The sequence below is a fragment of the Xenopus tropicalis genome, chromosome 2, assembly GCF_000004195.4.
Source record: "Xenopus tropicalis strain Nigerian chromosome 2, UCB_Xtro_10.0, whole genome shotgun sequence".
Taxonomy (NCBI): Eukaryota; Metazoa; Chordata; class Amphibia; order Anura; family Pipidae; genus Xenopus; species Xenopus tropicalis.
The window spans coordinates 53,674,826-53,692,336 of record NC_030678.2 but is presented as its reverse complement, the minus strand read 5'-3'; the positions used below and the strand labels follow the sequence as shown (position 1 = coordinate 53,692,336).

At 39.1% G+C, this 17,511-nt stretch overlaps 1 protein-coding gene across 3 annotated transcripts; it reads right to left on the bottom strand.

Annotated features, from left to right (window-relative positions):
- Positions 1-4,010: 4,010 nt before the first annotated feature.
- Positions 4,011-13,745, bottom strand: sike1 (suppressor of IKBKE 1). Of its 3 annotated transcripts, none has more exon segments than NM_001011474.1 (6): positions 4,011-4,583; positions 4,842-4,955; positions 5,921-6,063; positions 7,355-7,460; positions 9,254-9,422; positions 13,732-13,745. In NM_001011474.1, coding segments are annotated over 5 exon segments (624 nt in total). In that variant the 5' UTR covers positions 9,413-9,422; positions 13,732-13,745; the 3' UTR covers positions 4,011-4,481.
- Positions 13,746-17,511: the final 3,766 nt, after the last annotated feature.

The window sequence follows — 17,511 nt, the reverse complement described above, 5'->3', positions numbered from 1 at the left end:
TATGGTCTAGTGCCGTGATCCCCAACATGTTGCTCACCAACCCCTTGGATGTTGCTCCCAGTGGCCTCAAAGCAGGTGCTTGTTTTTGAATTTCTTGCTTGGAAGCAAGTGTTGATTGTATAAGACCCAGTGTAAAGCCAAACAGCGCCTTCTGTAGGCTGCCAGTCTACACAGGGGCTATCAAATAGCCAATAATAGCTCTTATTGGCACCTCCAGGAAATTTTTCCATGCTTGTGTTGCTCCATCAGGGCAGTCAGTGGTGAGCCTGGGACTGCTGCCACCTGAGACAGCAGCCCCGATGCCACCCCTCTCTCCTACTCCAAGCTTACAACTTCAAAGTCAAATGTCAAAGTGGATCCAGAACACTATTGCATTCTGGCTTACATGGTGGAGGGCCGATAATGGAAGACAGCTTTGACCATTCAGCCTTTTTTAAACCACACCCAAGAGCTTTTAAGACAGGGGTCTCAAACTCACGGCCCTCGGTACAGTATTTTGTGGCCCGCACAAACGCCTTCTCAAAAGCAATGAATGGATCGCGATTTTTATTGCGATTCAAGGGATAATGCAAGGCACAGCGGGCGGGAGCTGCTGATTGCGGAAATGACGTTATGCCATCATAACAGTTATTATGGGAAGACGTTCTGTGTGCACAATTAGCTGCTAAGGAGCTAATTGTGCACACAGAACGTCTTCCCATAATAACTGTTATGATGGCATAATGTAATTTCCACAATCAGCAGCTCCCGCCCGCCGTGCCTTGCATTATCCCTTGAAAGCCAATTTTTTTGTGAAATCCCTTATGCGGCCCAGCCTCATCCTGACTTTGCCTCCTGCGGCCCCCAGGTAAATTGAGTTTGAGCCCCCTGCTTTAAGACCATACCCACATTAATGGTGGTAGCACAGCAAAAACTCAAATGGTTGGTGTAAGTGTAACACCCTTCATTCATATGTGAAAGAATTATATTACCCATACCCATAAATCCATATGCCGCCTCCTCCTCTCCTGTAGATAGCACAGCAACCCCCAGCATATAATTACACACCTTAGGGACCATATAATGGCTATTTCCAAATGCTAACAAACTTCCAGAACCAACCCCTGCCAGGTTCACCACCCACAGGCAGCACAGGGCAAGCAAGGTATGGCTCACTCAGGCAGCATAGGGAAGGCAGAGTATGGCACACACAGGCAGCATAGGGAAAGCAGAGTATGGCACACACAGGCAGCATATGGAACAACACAGGCAGGGTAGAACATGCAGAGTACTGCCTGTGTGTGCCATACTCTCCCTGCCCTACCCTGCCTGTATGTGCCATACTCTGCCTGCCCTATGCTGCCTGCATGTGCCAAACTCTCCCTGCCCTACCCTGCCTATGTGTGCCATACTATGCCAGCCCAGTGTATGGCACACACAAGCAGCATAGGGAAGGCAGTATATACAGTGACACAATGCTGGTACTGCTCCTACAGCAGTATGTGAACAGGTGAACAATGTGGGGGGGTTACAGTTTGAGCCTGAGGTGTGAACAATACAGGGGGTGAACAATGTAGGGATTAAAAACAATGGGATTACATGTTTAAACAATACAGGGGGTTTACAACCTGTATCTGAGGTGTGACCTATGCAGGGGGGCAGTTAATCTCAGTACTTATACCATTTAAATCTTACACAAAGCTAAGCAGTCACAGCAGCCAGACAGAGGGGGGCCACGGGCCGCCAGTTGGACAGCCCTTCTTTAATGCATTTGGAGTGAGAAAAAAAAATTAATTCCAAATTTACCATTATCTAATTTTTTCACAAAACTGCTGTTAAAATTTGCCATGACATAACATTTGCCAGAAAAAAAATGCTAACTGAAAAAAAACGTGGGGCACATAAAAAAAAGTTGTGTGACAGAAGTGAGAAAATTGCATTGCTGTTGGAGTGAGAAAAAAGTTGCCTCCTGTTGCATAGCCCTGGTATAGACAGCACATATATTCAACTAGAAAGGGAAGTTTTAGAACAAACTTCATGTTGGTTTGAAAAACGTGAAGCCACTGAATGAAATCTGAACTATTGTTGGCTTGGTTATATAGTAAAAACCACTGTGCAAAGTTTGGGGACCCTGGTTTTAAGTGTCTGAATGGCAGCAATTTAAATTTCCCCACTGAAGATCAACGAGTGACATCTGATTGGCAGTTGGTGGCTCTGCCCACTTTTTCTAACCTGGAAATGCAGTTACCCAGTGACGACACACGTGGTGATTTTCGATCTTTTGTGCGACCATCGATCAGGGCTGAATCGTCAGATATGGAGGTAGACAATAGGATTTCTACCTCCTTTTGCCGATTCAGCTCTGCAGGTAGATTTTGATCAGACACCTTCAATGGCGCCCGATCAAAATCTTTTAACCCGCCCGATCAGTGAGTCAGCCACTATCCGCAGCCTTTTTGCGATATCAGTCGCCATACACGCACCAAATATCGTACAATCATCGGTGCGTGTATGGCCAGCTTAACTCTGCAAAGTTTAGGGACCCTAGGATTGATAGTTGAAGAACGGCAGCAGTTTAAATGTAAACTAATAAAAGTCAATAGGTAAATTGTGATTGGTGGGTGTGCCTACTTTTTCTAACCTTGAGTTGAAGTCACCCAGTTACAAACAGTGGGCACCCTGGCATAAATAGTGTGAGAATGGCAGCATTTTAAATTTAAACCAATAAAAATTCAATGGATGAAATCTGATTGGCTGAAAAAGCCCACTTTTCCTATTTTTGAACTGCAGTCCCCCAAAAATTGTGGGACTGACAGCATTTTACACTTCACCATTAAAAGTAAATAGGTGAAATGTGATTGGCTGTTGGTGGCTTGGCTCATTTTTTCTAACTTTGAATGGCAAATACCCAGTGACTAACTTTGGAAAAATGAACAACCTTGGAATTAATACTTAAATAATGGCATCAGTTTAAATATAACCCTGAATATGTCGTCAGCCAGTGACCGACTGGGAACCCTGACATAAATAGTATGAGAAAGGCAGCCTTTTAAATGTAAAGCAAAATAAATCAATAGGTGAAGTATGATTGGCTGTTGGTGGCTCCACCCAATTTTTAAAACCTAAAAATGCAGTCCCCTAGTGACCCTGGTGTTAATACTGTAAGAATGGCAGCAGGTTGAAGTTTGAGGACCCCCTGTGCTACAGCAAATCAGCTTTCCCTCTGCTCTGTCACTCACACATTTCTGTCACTGGTGCAGACCACAAAGCCAAAGATTGTGGGGGATGGGACGATGCTTCAATAATTGGCTATAACTTTGCAATGGTGCAAAAAAATGTTTAGAACCTATAAATTGTCAAAATGTTTTTCTAGACTTTATATCTTTAATTTTACAAAAATCTTTTTTATGATTGTTCCCCTTTAATATATTCAAATCAATCCATGTTTATGTCCAGGTTTTACATGGTTCAAGGATTCACAATAGAATTAGCCTGTGTGAAACCAGAAAAGCACAGAATATGTTTCCATAAAAGTCCTCACGACAGCACCTCACTCCAAAATGCTAATAGATAGCCGCACTTGTGCACGGAATACAAAATAAAACACAACCAGCACCAAGGGTCTTATAGTTCAAAACAATCTCAAGTGTATTGCTGGTTGTGTTTTATTATATTATATATATTTTTTTGTATTTATATATTATCTTTATAAGGAAAATGTCACGTCCAATATGCCACATTCACTTCAATTCCAATTCCCACTAAGAAGCGTTTACCTAATACCTTTTGTGAAATAGACTAATGGGCTGTGCCCCACTGGGCATTTGGATTTTTAGTAACCTGAAATCAAATCACCATACCCATAGCCTAGATTGGATATAATATATATATTATATTAACTGGTTTAGAGTGCGGACACACAGCTTGACTTTGTGTGTATATATATATATATATTATTTATATACACACAAAGTCAAGCTGTGCGTCCGCACTCTAAACCAGTTAATATAGATATAGAGAGAGATTTTTTATTTATTTTATTTTATTTATTTATTTATTTTCTTTGTGTCTCTCCATACATCACATTAATCTCAGGTTCACAGCAAAAACTGAAGAAAACAAAACTAAGTATCTTTGGAATTCAGTCATACCAAGAGAAATGTTTAACTACTGTATCAGAAATGAATACTATACTACTACTTTTAAAAATTAAATATAGCTGTATTTCTTAAGATATAGTTATATAACATTAAGATGAATCATTTACTGCTGTAAACATCAGTAAAACACTGCGTTCAGGTTCCTCAGTTTTAGTGTTTTGCAGGGTGAAAGACCTAGTACTTTGCAGTGTGATGAATGCCATTGTCTCTTACAAGGGTGCAGTTTTGCATCCAGACAGAAAAAATAATGTTTTCACTGATTGTTGCCACCAAAGATTTGGTGCTGGGCAGCATGAGTTTCTGCTTTCTGGAAGTTTGGCTTCTTTCAACAATGAGAGGCTATCATTGGGTTTTCTCAGAAAAGTTCCACTCTGATTCCCTTTTGCTTGAATGTAGAGATTCCTTACTCGTGGATAGGATTTCCCGAAGCTCCTTGTTTTCTAGCTGAACAGAAACAAAAAAGAAATGCATTTCAGAAAACGTATTCCAAACGCCGCCTCAGGAGTCCTAGCAGCCTGAGGCGGGCAAATTGTTGCCGCCCCCCTCGCGCTTGCTTGTTTCGCGTTGGGGGCGAGGGGGGTGCGCATCGCTAGTGCAGAGAGCACTAGAAGAGCCAAAATTCCGCTTTAGAAATCAGAATTTCGGCTAAGTTATCGGGAGCGCCTTTTTGTTAAAATAACAATGAAACATTTTTAGTCTTACCTCTAGCTGAGCTAGTTTCTCTTGAATATTATATGCCTTGTCTTCATCCAGCTGAATTGCATCTCTCATGATATCCCCCATTACACATATTCTATCTATCTGACATTCTAGATCCTGCAACAAAAAAGAAAACCCAAGTAATAATTTCCTAAAAAAGATACACATTATAGATACACATTATATATCTATAACAGTCTATACCTTATATAATATAAATATTTAATGTATAGATACAATACAGATATAGATAGCACTTATAGATTAATGTATGGATTATGTTAGAGATAAAATGTACAGATGATGTAAAGGTTTGATTTTTAATGATGCTGAAAATCTCAAATATTTAAATAGACTGGGAAATACATTTTTACTGTTATTGTTTCATTTTATAACTTATTTTTCTATCAAGGTGCTCTCCTATTCATATACCATTTTCAAGCAAACCACTCCCTGGTTGCTAAGGTACTTTGAACCCTAGCAACCAGATAACTGCTAAAATTCCAAACTGAAGAGTTGCTGAACAAAAAGTGAAATCATTAAAAATACACAATAAAAAAAATAAGACCAATTGCAAATTGTCTCAGAATATTACTCTGCATCCTACTAAATGTTAACACAAAGGTGACCAACCCTTTAAATGATGCATTTTGAATTTAATTTTTTTTGTGTGAAGTATTAAGAAGTCAGATGAAGTGGTGGGGAACCACAGAGAGCCTTAAACATTCCTATCTACAGCACCAATACTATCAATCTTGTCATGTCAGTAATTACAAAACTCCCTAACAATAATATGTGCACCAGTGTTGCAGTAGGGGCTGTTTCAAGAGCACGAAGGGCATTTTTTTTTAAGGAACCCTAAACTATGGCATTAAAACACCTGAAAGAGACCCCCACTGAATAACACTGGAATTGCCTGATAACCACTTGTGCAAAAAATGTTCTTGCAAGAAAACCTTAGCAACTCAAAATATAAACTGAAAATAAAGTAGTCTTATGGGCCAATGTCCTTCTACAAGCTAGAACATAATTATAAAATGTATATATTCTCAACTATACAGGGTGAGGGTGAGATAACTTACAGAAGAAAAAGTCTTATGGGCTTCTAATACTGGTTCAGTGGGAGCTGGTTTTTTATTTGCAACCAGTTGCAGCATCTGCTTTCTGTACTTGCTCATGATTAGCTCCAGTGCATACTGATGCTCTTCCAAGGACACCCATAATTCTTAAATAAAAAAAAAACAAAAAAACAATATATCAACATATTAAAGGTCATACAATTTCTTTGTATTTAAACTGTTAAAATACAATTAGAAGGATAGGTCTAATTAACAAAATAAGTATTTAGAGTACAAAATCATTTCCACTTGGAATTAGCAATACATATATGGGACCTGTTATCCAAAATGCTCAGGACCTGGGGTTTTTCAGATAAGGGATCTTTCTGTAATATGGATCACCATGCCTTATGTCTACTAAAAGAAATCCTTTAAATGTGAAATAAGCCCTATAGGATTGTTTTGCCTCCAAAAAAGATTAAAGGAGAACTAAAGCCTACCTAAAGAAGTAGGGCAGAAATGTTGCATATTATGTTTCAGGCTTCTGTACCAGCCCAAGGCAACCGCAGCCTTTTAGCAGGGAAGATCTGTGCTAACAAAATGCCCCCAGTAGCTCCCCATCTTTTCTTCCGATTCCCTGCACATGCTCTGTGCTGCTGTATATTACGGAGCTTAGGGACAGACTCAAAATATAAATAGAATATAAATGTAACAGTATAAGGCTGATTAGTAATTCATTCACATTACATGACAGATCAGGGCAATTGCATTAGAATGGAATAATCAGCCCTGTAGCATCAGTTTATATGACAGACAATCCTCATTTTCTGCTTGATATTTTGCAACGACCCCTAAGCTTAGCTGCTCAGAGCCCACTGAGCATGTGCGCTGACAGTTCTAAAAGAATCCAAGATGGGAAGCTCCTGTGACAACTGTAAAGACCTATATCATTACTACTATAGAGATGCTGAAACTTTAAGCCAGTGCAGTCAGTTTATTATACAAAATATGGCATTTCTAGCCATATTCATTTTTAGGGTTTAGTTCTCATTTGATTAAAGCTTAGCTAGGATCAAGTACAAGCTGCTGTTTTACTAGAGAAAAAGGAAAAAAAACATTGTGAATTATTTTCTGAATAACGAATCCTTGTACCTTTACTATTTTATATTAATTTGTTTTCTTTACTTTAACTAAAATATTTTACCTTTATATCTATACACTTTTGCATCAGATTAAAAAAATAAAAGAATAAAAGAAGTTATCAGTCAACTTGGTGTTACTTTAGGTTCCAAAATATGCAGGAATTTAGGTAAATTAAAAAAAAAAACCAACTTGTAACTTTATAAGTTAATAGCTTTCATTAATGATCACATTTTTTATAACAAGTTAATATATTAGGCAAACAAATCAAAGATTAATGTACATCTTCTTCTGGTGATTCTTAATAAAGGCTGTTACCTTTGTTTTCCTGTTGTAAATCTCTGATTTGTGTGTTTTCTTGGCACAGCAGTACATGTGGTTTCAATTTTGATGCATCTTTTATATCTGCCAATTCTTCTTGGTACTAAAGGAAAAAAAATGTTACCATTCTAGCAACACTAGAGATTTTATACGGAAGACATTAAAAAAATAAATAAATAACAAAAACTAAATAATAAACTTTTTTTAGATTTGTCTATATGCCAAAATGTGCCACAAAAATGTAGCTAGCTATTGAACTAAATGTGAATTCCACTGTGCACCTCTGCATGTGTATGACAGATTAACAAGTAGGAACACGTTTGAAAAGAAAAAACTGTGTGGAGTGGTAGCAGGGAGGGAGGCCAGTTGAGGGATAGGGGTTCAGGTCTCCTTTAATCTAGCAGTCATGATGTAACTAAAAATAAGTGAGAGGGAGGGAATAGACAAAGACTTAAAGAATTTATTAAAGGGGACCTTCCAAATTTATTTCTATCATGTTAGTTGAGCAAAATAAACTTTACCACTATATAAATATTGTTTCCTTCAGTCTTTGAATAACACAATTACAGTAAGTAGGCAGGTGCCATTTTGTAGACACTGTTAGTAAGGCAAGCTTTGCATTATGACAAAATCTTGTTTGTGTGATATAATGGAGGATGACATGCCCAGGCCCATGCAGTGCCTACACAATCCAAATATAGAGGAGAGCACCATAAAGCAGATTTCTGCTAAAATGCTATTTATTTCAGACCAAAAAACACAACATGTTTCGGGCAGTGTGACGCCCTTTATCAATATTTGGATTGTATTGAATGGCTCAGCGGTGTGCCTTGCGAGGATTGATGCATCAAGCCTGATCTAAGGGCTGTGCGGTTGAATACCTATTTGTTGCAGTGCCTACACAATTAGATGATGAGGAGGGAGGGGGAAAGTGAGGAGTGCAGTGACATTTAGGAAGCGCTAAATAGAAAGTTAAAGTTTTTGTCTGCCCCGTCGGTAGGGCAGGCAACATATGATTGACAGCTGGGAATTTTAAATGCTTTTATAATAGGTGTAGATATGTTAATAAGAAAGGAATTTTGGTTACATGTTTAATTTGAAAAGGAATTTTATTTTACAGCTTTTTATGTCTTGATTTTTATGTGCCACTTATTCAGTGATCACCACCACGTTACTGTACACATGTGTATGCGGGGGATAACTGCCTGTGTTTCACAAAGGCAGCAAAAGGTAGTGTGAAAAGTTTAAAACGTAACTATGTCTATTTAGATTTAAAATCTGAGCACTGCATATGGCAGACTCTAAAGGTAGCCATACACAGGCCAATTGTAGCTGCCAATATCGGTCCCTTGGACCGATTCGGCAGCTTATCAGCCTGTGTAGGGGCAGGAAACGAGGGGCATGCCCGACCGATATCTGGCCTGAAATTGGCCAGATAGCGATCGGGCAGGTTAAAAGATTTTGCTCCCTGGAGCCAAACGATCGTATTAGCCTACATTTTGCCCAATATTGCCCACCCTTAAGACGTCTTTTAGAATGACTGACCCACAACTGCGATTTATGCAAAGCAACACATTTATTTGTATAAAATAATCCCAATTTTCCAATCAACCGCATGAAGTCACAAAACTGGTAGGTTCAAAGAAGTATGTACTACTTCCAAATAAATAAATGAAAAGAAATGGTTAGATGTGGATAGTGTTTGTTTAGGTAACTGGAAGCCGTGTGGCCTTGGACAACTGTAATATAATTTGCAATTCCGTATAACAATATTTAACCATGCATACTTGCCAGTAAATGCTATAATGTAAAGTTATTGACTGCTAGCTGCATAATATGTGCATATCTAGTACATTTTTAATATTTACAAATTCCATTATTAAATAATACCCTTACCTTTTCTGGCATAGCTGTTCCAACTTCTTTCATGGCTTCAACACGCTTATGGAGGGCGCTGGACTGATCAATTAGGGATTCTGCAGCATTGTCATGATCCTTTAGTCTCTCCAGTAGAGTCTTCGCGTCTTGTAAAATCTTGTCTATTGTACATGTCATTGCTACAGAGCTAATATAGAAAACAGGCTGCTGTAACTGAGGATCTTGTGAAGTGAAATCCAATAAATGACCAGCAAACATGCATACAATTTTAAAATGTATGCTTATTTGGAGCACTGCTAATCTGACCACATTAATAGATAATATAATGTAGAACATTTATTTACATTGATTTCAACGTCCAGTATACCTCCTTGTGAACATCAGTCGAATAAATAGGGTCTGTGGTAAATATATTTTTGGGCTTTTGTTTTCATTAGGAAACGTGTATTTTTTCTTTTAATCTTTCTTGCACTAAAGGTCCCCATACACCGGCCGATTATAAGGGACCGATATCGGCAGGGACCGATATTGGCAGCTTATCGGCCCGTGTAGGGGCAGAACCTGAAATTGGCCAGATATCGATCGGGCAGGTTAGAAAATCCAGTCGGATCGGCGACCGCATCGGCTCATTGATGCCGTCCCCGAACTGACTGCCCCATTGCCGCGTGTACAATTCGATCATTTGGCCCCAGGGCCAAACGATCGAATTCGCCTACATGCCTCCCCGATATCACCCACCCGTAGGTGGGGATATCGGGTGAACATCCGCGAGCGAGCGGATCTGCCCGTGTACTGCCAGCTTAATAAGTCACATTCTACATCCTGGTTAGTCTAAGCACAATCAAAACAAATCAGCAGCCCACTTAAGCCATCTATAGAATGAGCTGCTACAAATCTAAACACCTAACAAGTTATATCTAAGGAAAAGGGATGTCTGTTTACACAGAGGGCTTCTAACTAGACTTCCCATTTGTTTTCATTGTGCTCAGACAAACCAGCTAGTAGAATTACTTTTAATGTTAGTGTTTGTCATTTATTGCAAAAAAAAAGACAACAAGCAAAAAGTACTAATTGAGCTAATGATGAAAAGGTGGTATACTGTCTGTTCCTGCAGTCCCCTGTGGGGAATCTTTCTTGCATTCTACTGTCGAGGGATGCTAAAATTCTTACTTTGGTGGAGGGGTTTTAGGGCTCATATTAAGTTCCACCGCAAAAGAGCACAGATATACGCATTACATTCTTCCCTATCCTGCTGACCACAAGCTGTGGTCCACTTGCTTTTAGGGCTTACATGTACCTGTGTGAGTACAGCAAGACAGGAAAGAAGGGAATGCATTTATCTGTGCTCCTCTGCGGTGGAACTCAGTATGGGACCTAAAACCCCACCACCAAAGTAAGATTTTTAGCATATAGTATATGATTACCAGCCCCATCAAGGCAAATTGCTTCGGATAATCTTAACCAGTTGATGCATGTCACAGAGTTGCACAACTCTCTGCTTCTGTCTGAATTCTAAAATTAAGCTTTTGGTGGAACTTTGGAGCAGGCTAAACAGAAAGAATTGGACCTCATTTCGTATGATAATATTGGTGCATGTATGGCCAGCTTAAGTAATTCATTGTTGTTTCTGCGCACTAGAACTTGTACCTATGCCAGGTACAAGCCCAATAGCTGCCACTGGAGTCTCTACTCCCAATATGAGTCTCTACTTCCAAAAAGACTTTAGTTTACTAGTGACTTCTGGCAATATGGTCACCGCAAGAGCTTCTCCTCTTAATATTTAACCTACAGTAAATTTTTTGACCCTTCTCAGAGCTCACACCTGCGCCAGGGAATAAAAAAGCAAAAATCAACACCTTTCTGGTTACATTTGGTACCTGCCACCATCAAAACCTCTAGGATCAGGTAAAATTAAAGGAGACATATCCTATAAAAATGATGAATGTACCAGGGAATTATACTCCTCTAGATATAGAAGGATTGTGCTTAAAAAGTTGTGTTTCTGACTGATTTTTTGAGAAATTCCACAAAACCCCCACTAGCCCCGCCCATCTGTGCCACTTCCTGCTGGCTGAATTCTCTGGATGAGCTGGGGAGCCGGCGGCCCTCCGTACCCTGCACTGTAGGATAGGAACCAATCAGCAGCTAGGCTGACCTGATAGGGAACTGAAGCCTGTCTGTGCTTGTGTGAGTGCAGGGCTGTGATTGGCTCTCCCCCTCCTACTGTGTATCTGGCAGGGACCGTTAGGACACGCCCACTCTCCATTTCACACTGGAGGGAGAAGTGAGAGGATCTATAGGGAGCTCCAATAAAGGGGCCATTTTTACAGAGAGAATTTATTTTTAGCACAAAGTGAAACCAGCACCGGATATTATTCATAATTGCCTACAAAATTAGCGTTGCTCCCCATTTATCCAATATGTCTCCTTTAAGTAACCTTTTTTGTTTTTTATACTCAGAGTTCTATTGTGTCTTGTAAACAAAGGCCAGATTTTTCACAGTTTAGGGACAAAACTATGGCTAATTTAGGAGAAGACAATGGTGAAATTGAGCAAAAGTCATCTTTAGTTTATGGGCTTTCTTTTGTGGAGTCATTAGAGGGTCCCAGTTTCTTTTGTGCAAACAATGAGCAGATTTTTCACTATTCAAGGATAGAACAAATGCTAATTTAGGAGAAGATGAATGAAATTGCAGTGTCAGTTCTGCAGCAGAAAGTTCTAGGGCTCCAAAAGGTGTTGGTGAAGACCGGGCTGACAGAGAAGTTGTACCAAGCCAGCTGTTACCCATGGTTACCCATAAGCCTGAAAAGGAATAAAACTTCTGGGATCAGTTAAGCCAGAAAGCATTTTTTTTCTAGGCTTCAAAAGAACAAATTAGGGTAAAACTATATTTCTTTTAACATGAAGGCAGGCCCTAGAATCTGCCGCATGTGGTACCAGCCTTAAAGGAGAAGGAAAGGTAAAAACTAAGTAAGCTTTATCAGAAAGGTCTATGTAAATACAGCCATAAACACTCAGAAAAGCTGCACTGAGTCCTCTATCAAAAGAAACACAGCATTTCTTGTCTCTTTTTTTGTAAAAGGCTTGAAAAGTAAAAATTAGGGTAAAACTATATTTCTTTTAATATGAAGGCAGGCCAAGAATCCACCCCATGTGTTACCAGCCTTAAAGGAGAAGGAAAGGTAAAAACTAAGTAATCTTTATCATAAAGTAATGCTGCACTAAGTCCTCTATCAAAAGAATAACATGACGTTCCAGTGTCTGATCTATTGGCATTAAAATGCCAAAATGACTTTCCTTCTCCTTTAAAGGAACATGAACATCAAAATGTAACACTTTTTATACATTTATAATACATTTGTACGGCAACTGTAAACAAGATATTTCTTGACAGGAATAGTCCTGTTTTGAATGATAAAGGTTATTATTTTATAGGTCTGTAGAGTCATGAATGAAATTTGAACTTTGCTTATCACCAGTTAAGTACTAATAAAAGCACTGTATCCTAAACAGCTTCTTTTTTCAGCAAATGTGGATATCTCAGCCCTACCGGAACCTGAATGACTACCTCCACTACAACCAAAACCTTATTCATAATTACATTACAACTTGTGAAGCAAAATTTAATTATCTATATATATATATCCTAGCTGTATTGTTTTGCCATAAAGCACACTGACATTGCTGTTTGAGAAGGTAAAACACTTTCCTATCTAATACCAACTAAAGTTTTGCCTTTAAATCGTCAAACTACTGCCCAGTCTCCACTAAAGGTTACTAATTTCAGACAAATAAATACAATATAATGAATGGGGCCCTTTAATGGAATGTAGAACTTGTACTTTCTCAGTGGTGTTTATCAACCAGTATTGCCACACAGCTGCTGGTAAAATAGATCAAAATAAGTACAGCCTGGAGAGAGAGACAATCAAGGAGTTATGGTTCTTAGAAGGACAACTCTACCTTTATTAAGCATGCATTACACATCACAATCCAGATGATGTCACCCTAACTCTTTAGCTGTAGAAGGCTGCCCTGCCCGCTCTGTTATTGGTCACTGTGCCCTCAAGCCCCGCCCTGTCACTACCATTGCCCGCCTGGAAGTCAATAAAACGACGCTGGTTTGGTTGAGAGTTCACAAACATCACCATTGTTTGAGATATAAAATCTGAGACCTTGGTCTTTGTCTAAGCAAGCACAGGTACACGCAAGCAGGGCTGGAAGCTAAAAAGGATAAATTGAAAAAAAGTGTGCGTTAATATAAGGCAAAAGTCCGCTTGTTACTGGAAGGATAAGTATTACTATATGGATTTTAACAACCTAAGGCAAAAACAGAAGACGAATTCAACCTGCCAACCTGGAAATTGTCCAGGTGATAAAAAAACAACCCTTAACCCGCCAAAGCACAAAACCCACTACCAGAGTCTGTCAGTAACAAATACATTGTGTTAACTCAAAATTGCGGAGGCAAAATCTGAAAACACAGATAAACTCACCCAATTGCGCCGCCATACGCAGCACGCACTTTACGTAAGAACCAAACATGGCTCTATCGCGAGAACTTGTAATCCTGGATGGGGAAGCGGTTCTGCGCATGTGCGGATCCGGCTTCTCCGGTTTGCTATGCGCATGCGTTACAAGCTAATGCGAATGATGGTGCCTGAATTTTGCAATTTGGAAATAGTAGAAACATGTTATAAAGGGCTTTAAAACGGCTAGACCTATATATTATTGTTTCTGGAATCAGTGTGGTTTTAGGCCTATGTTACTTGGGGGCTTGCATTTATGGAGTTAATGTAGCGTTGAAAGTGCTTCTGTCTGCCTATACTTGCTGGTGATAAAGAATGGAATTGCCAGCCCCATGAGGAGAATGCTGCTGAGGGAAGGGAGACCTGTGCCGCGCCACCAAAATCTAGTAACTCCCGAACAAATAGGGGGGGTTGACAGCTCTGTATGTATACTGTATATCGATTAAAATATAGGAAAGAGGGTATTTTCAGAAAAGGTGGCAACCGTGATGGTAATCAAGGTCTCATAAGGACCAGAGAGGTTTATTATCACTTTTGACCAGAGCTGTCAACCTAGAAATGGCTGTTTGGAGCAGAGCCAGACTGGGATTCAAAGTAAGTCTCAGCAATTCAAGTACACAGGGGCCCAAATAGCATTTTACAGCAGCCCCTCTGATATTTGCCAGAATCAGCAGATTCAGTCTGGGTCTGGATCAAGGGGGAAATTCCAGAAAATTGTGGGCATGGCTTATTGCAGGTACACGGTCATGTCACTGGGTATGCGCACAATGCCCCACAGCTGTCAATAGGTGCTTATTGTATATGTTAACGTTCTTTTTTGGAGCAGAATGCTCACTGCACAGTTTTAATAAACAAAATAAGGGGACTGCCATATTGTGGCGGAAGGGTGCTTAAACGGTTAACTCCTGTGAAACTTAACGGAGTTCGCAGCTCTTCGTGTTACTAGTGTTTGAGTTTTTTTTCAGGTAGCTCAATTTGTCACCTATTGGTACGCATCAGTCACGGAGCTTTCCTTTTAAAATACATTACTGGTAATGACAGATGGAAGGTACACTTTCAAATGGCAGACTGCAGCTTTTTTCCTTTAAAATGCAGTGGTGGACAAAACGCCCCATGTGCATAAGCTTAAACTGTTCTGAAGAAATGGAATGATAAAGCACCAACATATTCCACAGTGCTATACAATAGAAGGGTGAATACATGAAACATACCAATATTGATCAATACAGGGGATAAAGATGTCATGGCTTATGTTAATGAGTCCTGCTTTTAGCTTGGTCAGGGACAAAAAAACAAAAACCTTTACAATATTCATTTATTAGAAAGATAGAGAAACTAATCTGCCATGTATGGCCATCTGACAAGTGAAGTAGTTTATGAGAGCTGCCTGACTGACACTTTGAATGTATGTATATAGTATTCTCTGGCTCTTTTTTTTAAATATTCTTGGAAATAAAAAATGCTGGTACAATTTTTGCCACTTGGATTTGAAAATTGATTAACCTGCCTTTAAATTTGGGGTGTCAATAATTTTGTTGGTGGAATTTTTTTTATGGTCTGAAAGGAATTGTTAAGTTGGACTACTCCAGTTATCCTTATGCCCCCTTAATATGTGACTGCACGCTTGCCTTAATACTGTATTACAGAATCAATATATTTATGATTGCTTTTCATTACTCAACAATATTAGAGGCTGCTGAACATGTGAAAAAGAGGATAGTGTAATGGACCACAGATAGAACTCCCTGTACACAGGCCAAATTGTCACAGCTAAGTTAATAGCTTATCAGCTCATGTACAGGCCAAAGTTACGGCCTTCCCAACCAGGTATCAAATGAGCTGGCAAAAAAAAAATCCATATTGTGATGCTGTCCACTCCTGATGGTTCTACATTTACTGTATTTCTAATGTGATTTAAAAGTTGTCCTGGGGGTCAAATTATTGAATCAACCTGAGGGATCCACAGCTTGCACTGTTATTTAAAAAAAAATGATTAAAGCTGGCCATACAATAAATTATTCTTTCTTGTCACTCAGTATGTGGCCAAAATAGTGGCTATGATTAGGGCACAGAAATTTATCAGGCAAGGTCCACATTGTGCCATGAATGGCTGTAGCCTTATGCCTTTATGCAGTCATGCAAATAACATCCTTGTATTTCACAACAGTTGCTGCATGAGTATTTTGATCTTTACATGGTCACAAGTATTCAGGAAAGCCTTCTTAAGTAGCATTTCCTTACTGCTAAGTTCTAAATTGACACTGCAGAAGAACAAGTAATCAGAAACATAGTTTGTTTTTTTTGTTTTCTGCGTATACTTGTAGCGCTTTATCAATAAATGTATACATACATACATGTCAAGTCAGGCCACTGGTGAGTGATCAGCAGGTTGGAGCCTATGTGCTGAGTAACCTGGGGAACTCCCTTTAATGGCTTGATAGTGAGTGAAAGGCATAGTGAGCTTAAAAAATTGATTTAATGAGCAAATAACGGAAGTAACAAAACAGACGGCAATACAGAACAAAAACCAGAGTTCAAATACAGGCCTGTGGTCAAGCAAAGAAAAACAGAGCCCACCAGGAATCATGGAGTAACAGGCTAAATCAGGCTCAGGAGCAACGATGATCAAGCAACTGGGAGTTGCAAGGAGCAGGTTTATAAAGGCCCCTGATTGCTAGACCAACAACACATGCGATTAACAAGATGGGTGGAGACAAGAGGGAAGCAGGTAGAGATGCTTGATGTACATCAGGGCAACTGACCAAACACTACTCAAAGAAAATCTATGCATAATGGGCATCAAACTGTTCAGTAGATGCCTGGTGTTCATATTTAGAATGTTTTATGTTTATATGTTACGAAATGTGGTATGATGGGGTAAAATGCAAACTTTGTGCACATAATGCACATACCGGATGATTATATTACAGCAGCCAGTGTTTCAGGAATGAAAAATCATTTGCAGTAGTTTCATTTTGGTGCTTTTGTACGCCACATAGTTTGCTACATCTGTGCATATTGGGCATCAAACTGTTCAGTAGGCCCCTGACATTCATATTTTCATATTTAGAATTTTTATATTGATTTGTTATGAAATGTGGGTAATCTAATGGGGCAAAATGCAAACTTTGTGACAATGTTTTAGAAATTTCATAAAAACTGTTATGTTTAGCATACCTATGTAGTTTTCAGTAGAAAGATGTATTTACCCATTTTTGGTATGGTAGTTTGCAGTAGAAATATGTATTTACCAATTTTTGGTACGGTAGTTTGCAGTAGAAAGATGTATTTACCCATTTTTGTTTTGTCTGAATGTGTACTTTCAGAAAAGATATGGTTTTCTAGGGTCTCTGTACTGTTTGTGGGGTCTTATGGCACATAATAAGCATACCAGGTGCTTATATTGCTGTGGCCAGAGCATCAGACGTGAAAATTCATATGCACTATTTCCCACTTTTACCACATATATTTCTAATACCAAAAAATATACTGCCTCATTTATATGCCATAAAATATGCATGCACTTACTGCCTTTTGGGGTCTCTAAATTCCAGATACTTAGGTAATCCTACACACAATGGGCATCAAACTGTTCAGTGGTTTCATATTTAGGATGTTTTTTTCTTGATACCTAATGCTATGTAGGAGATAAGGTGCTTGAAAGTGGAAGATTTAAGGCAATTTTCATACATTTTGGGAATGTATTGTGTCTCCATAGTTGAAATAGGAAGACATAAGTGCCGCTAT

Excerpts from the sequence above, each read along its gene's own strand:
- sike1 (XM_012961449.3), bottom strand. The coding sequence starts at position 9,571 with ATGTTCTACATTATATTATCTATTAATGTGGTCAGATTAGCAGTGCTC. Across the intron at positions 6,064-7,354 it reads TTTACAACAGGAAAACAAAG|AATTATGGGTGTCCTTGGAA; the intron begins GTAACAGCCTTT and ends TTTTTATTTAAG. Across the intron at positions 4,956-5,920 it reads CCCATAAGACTTTTTCTTCT|GATCTAGAATGTCAGATAGA; the intron begins GTAAGTTATCTC and ends TTTTTGTTGCAG.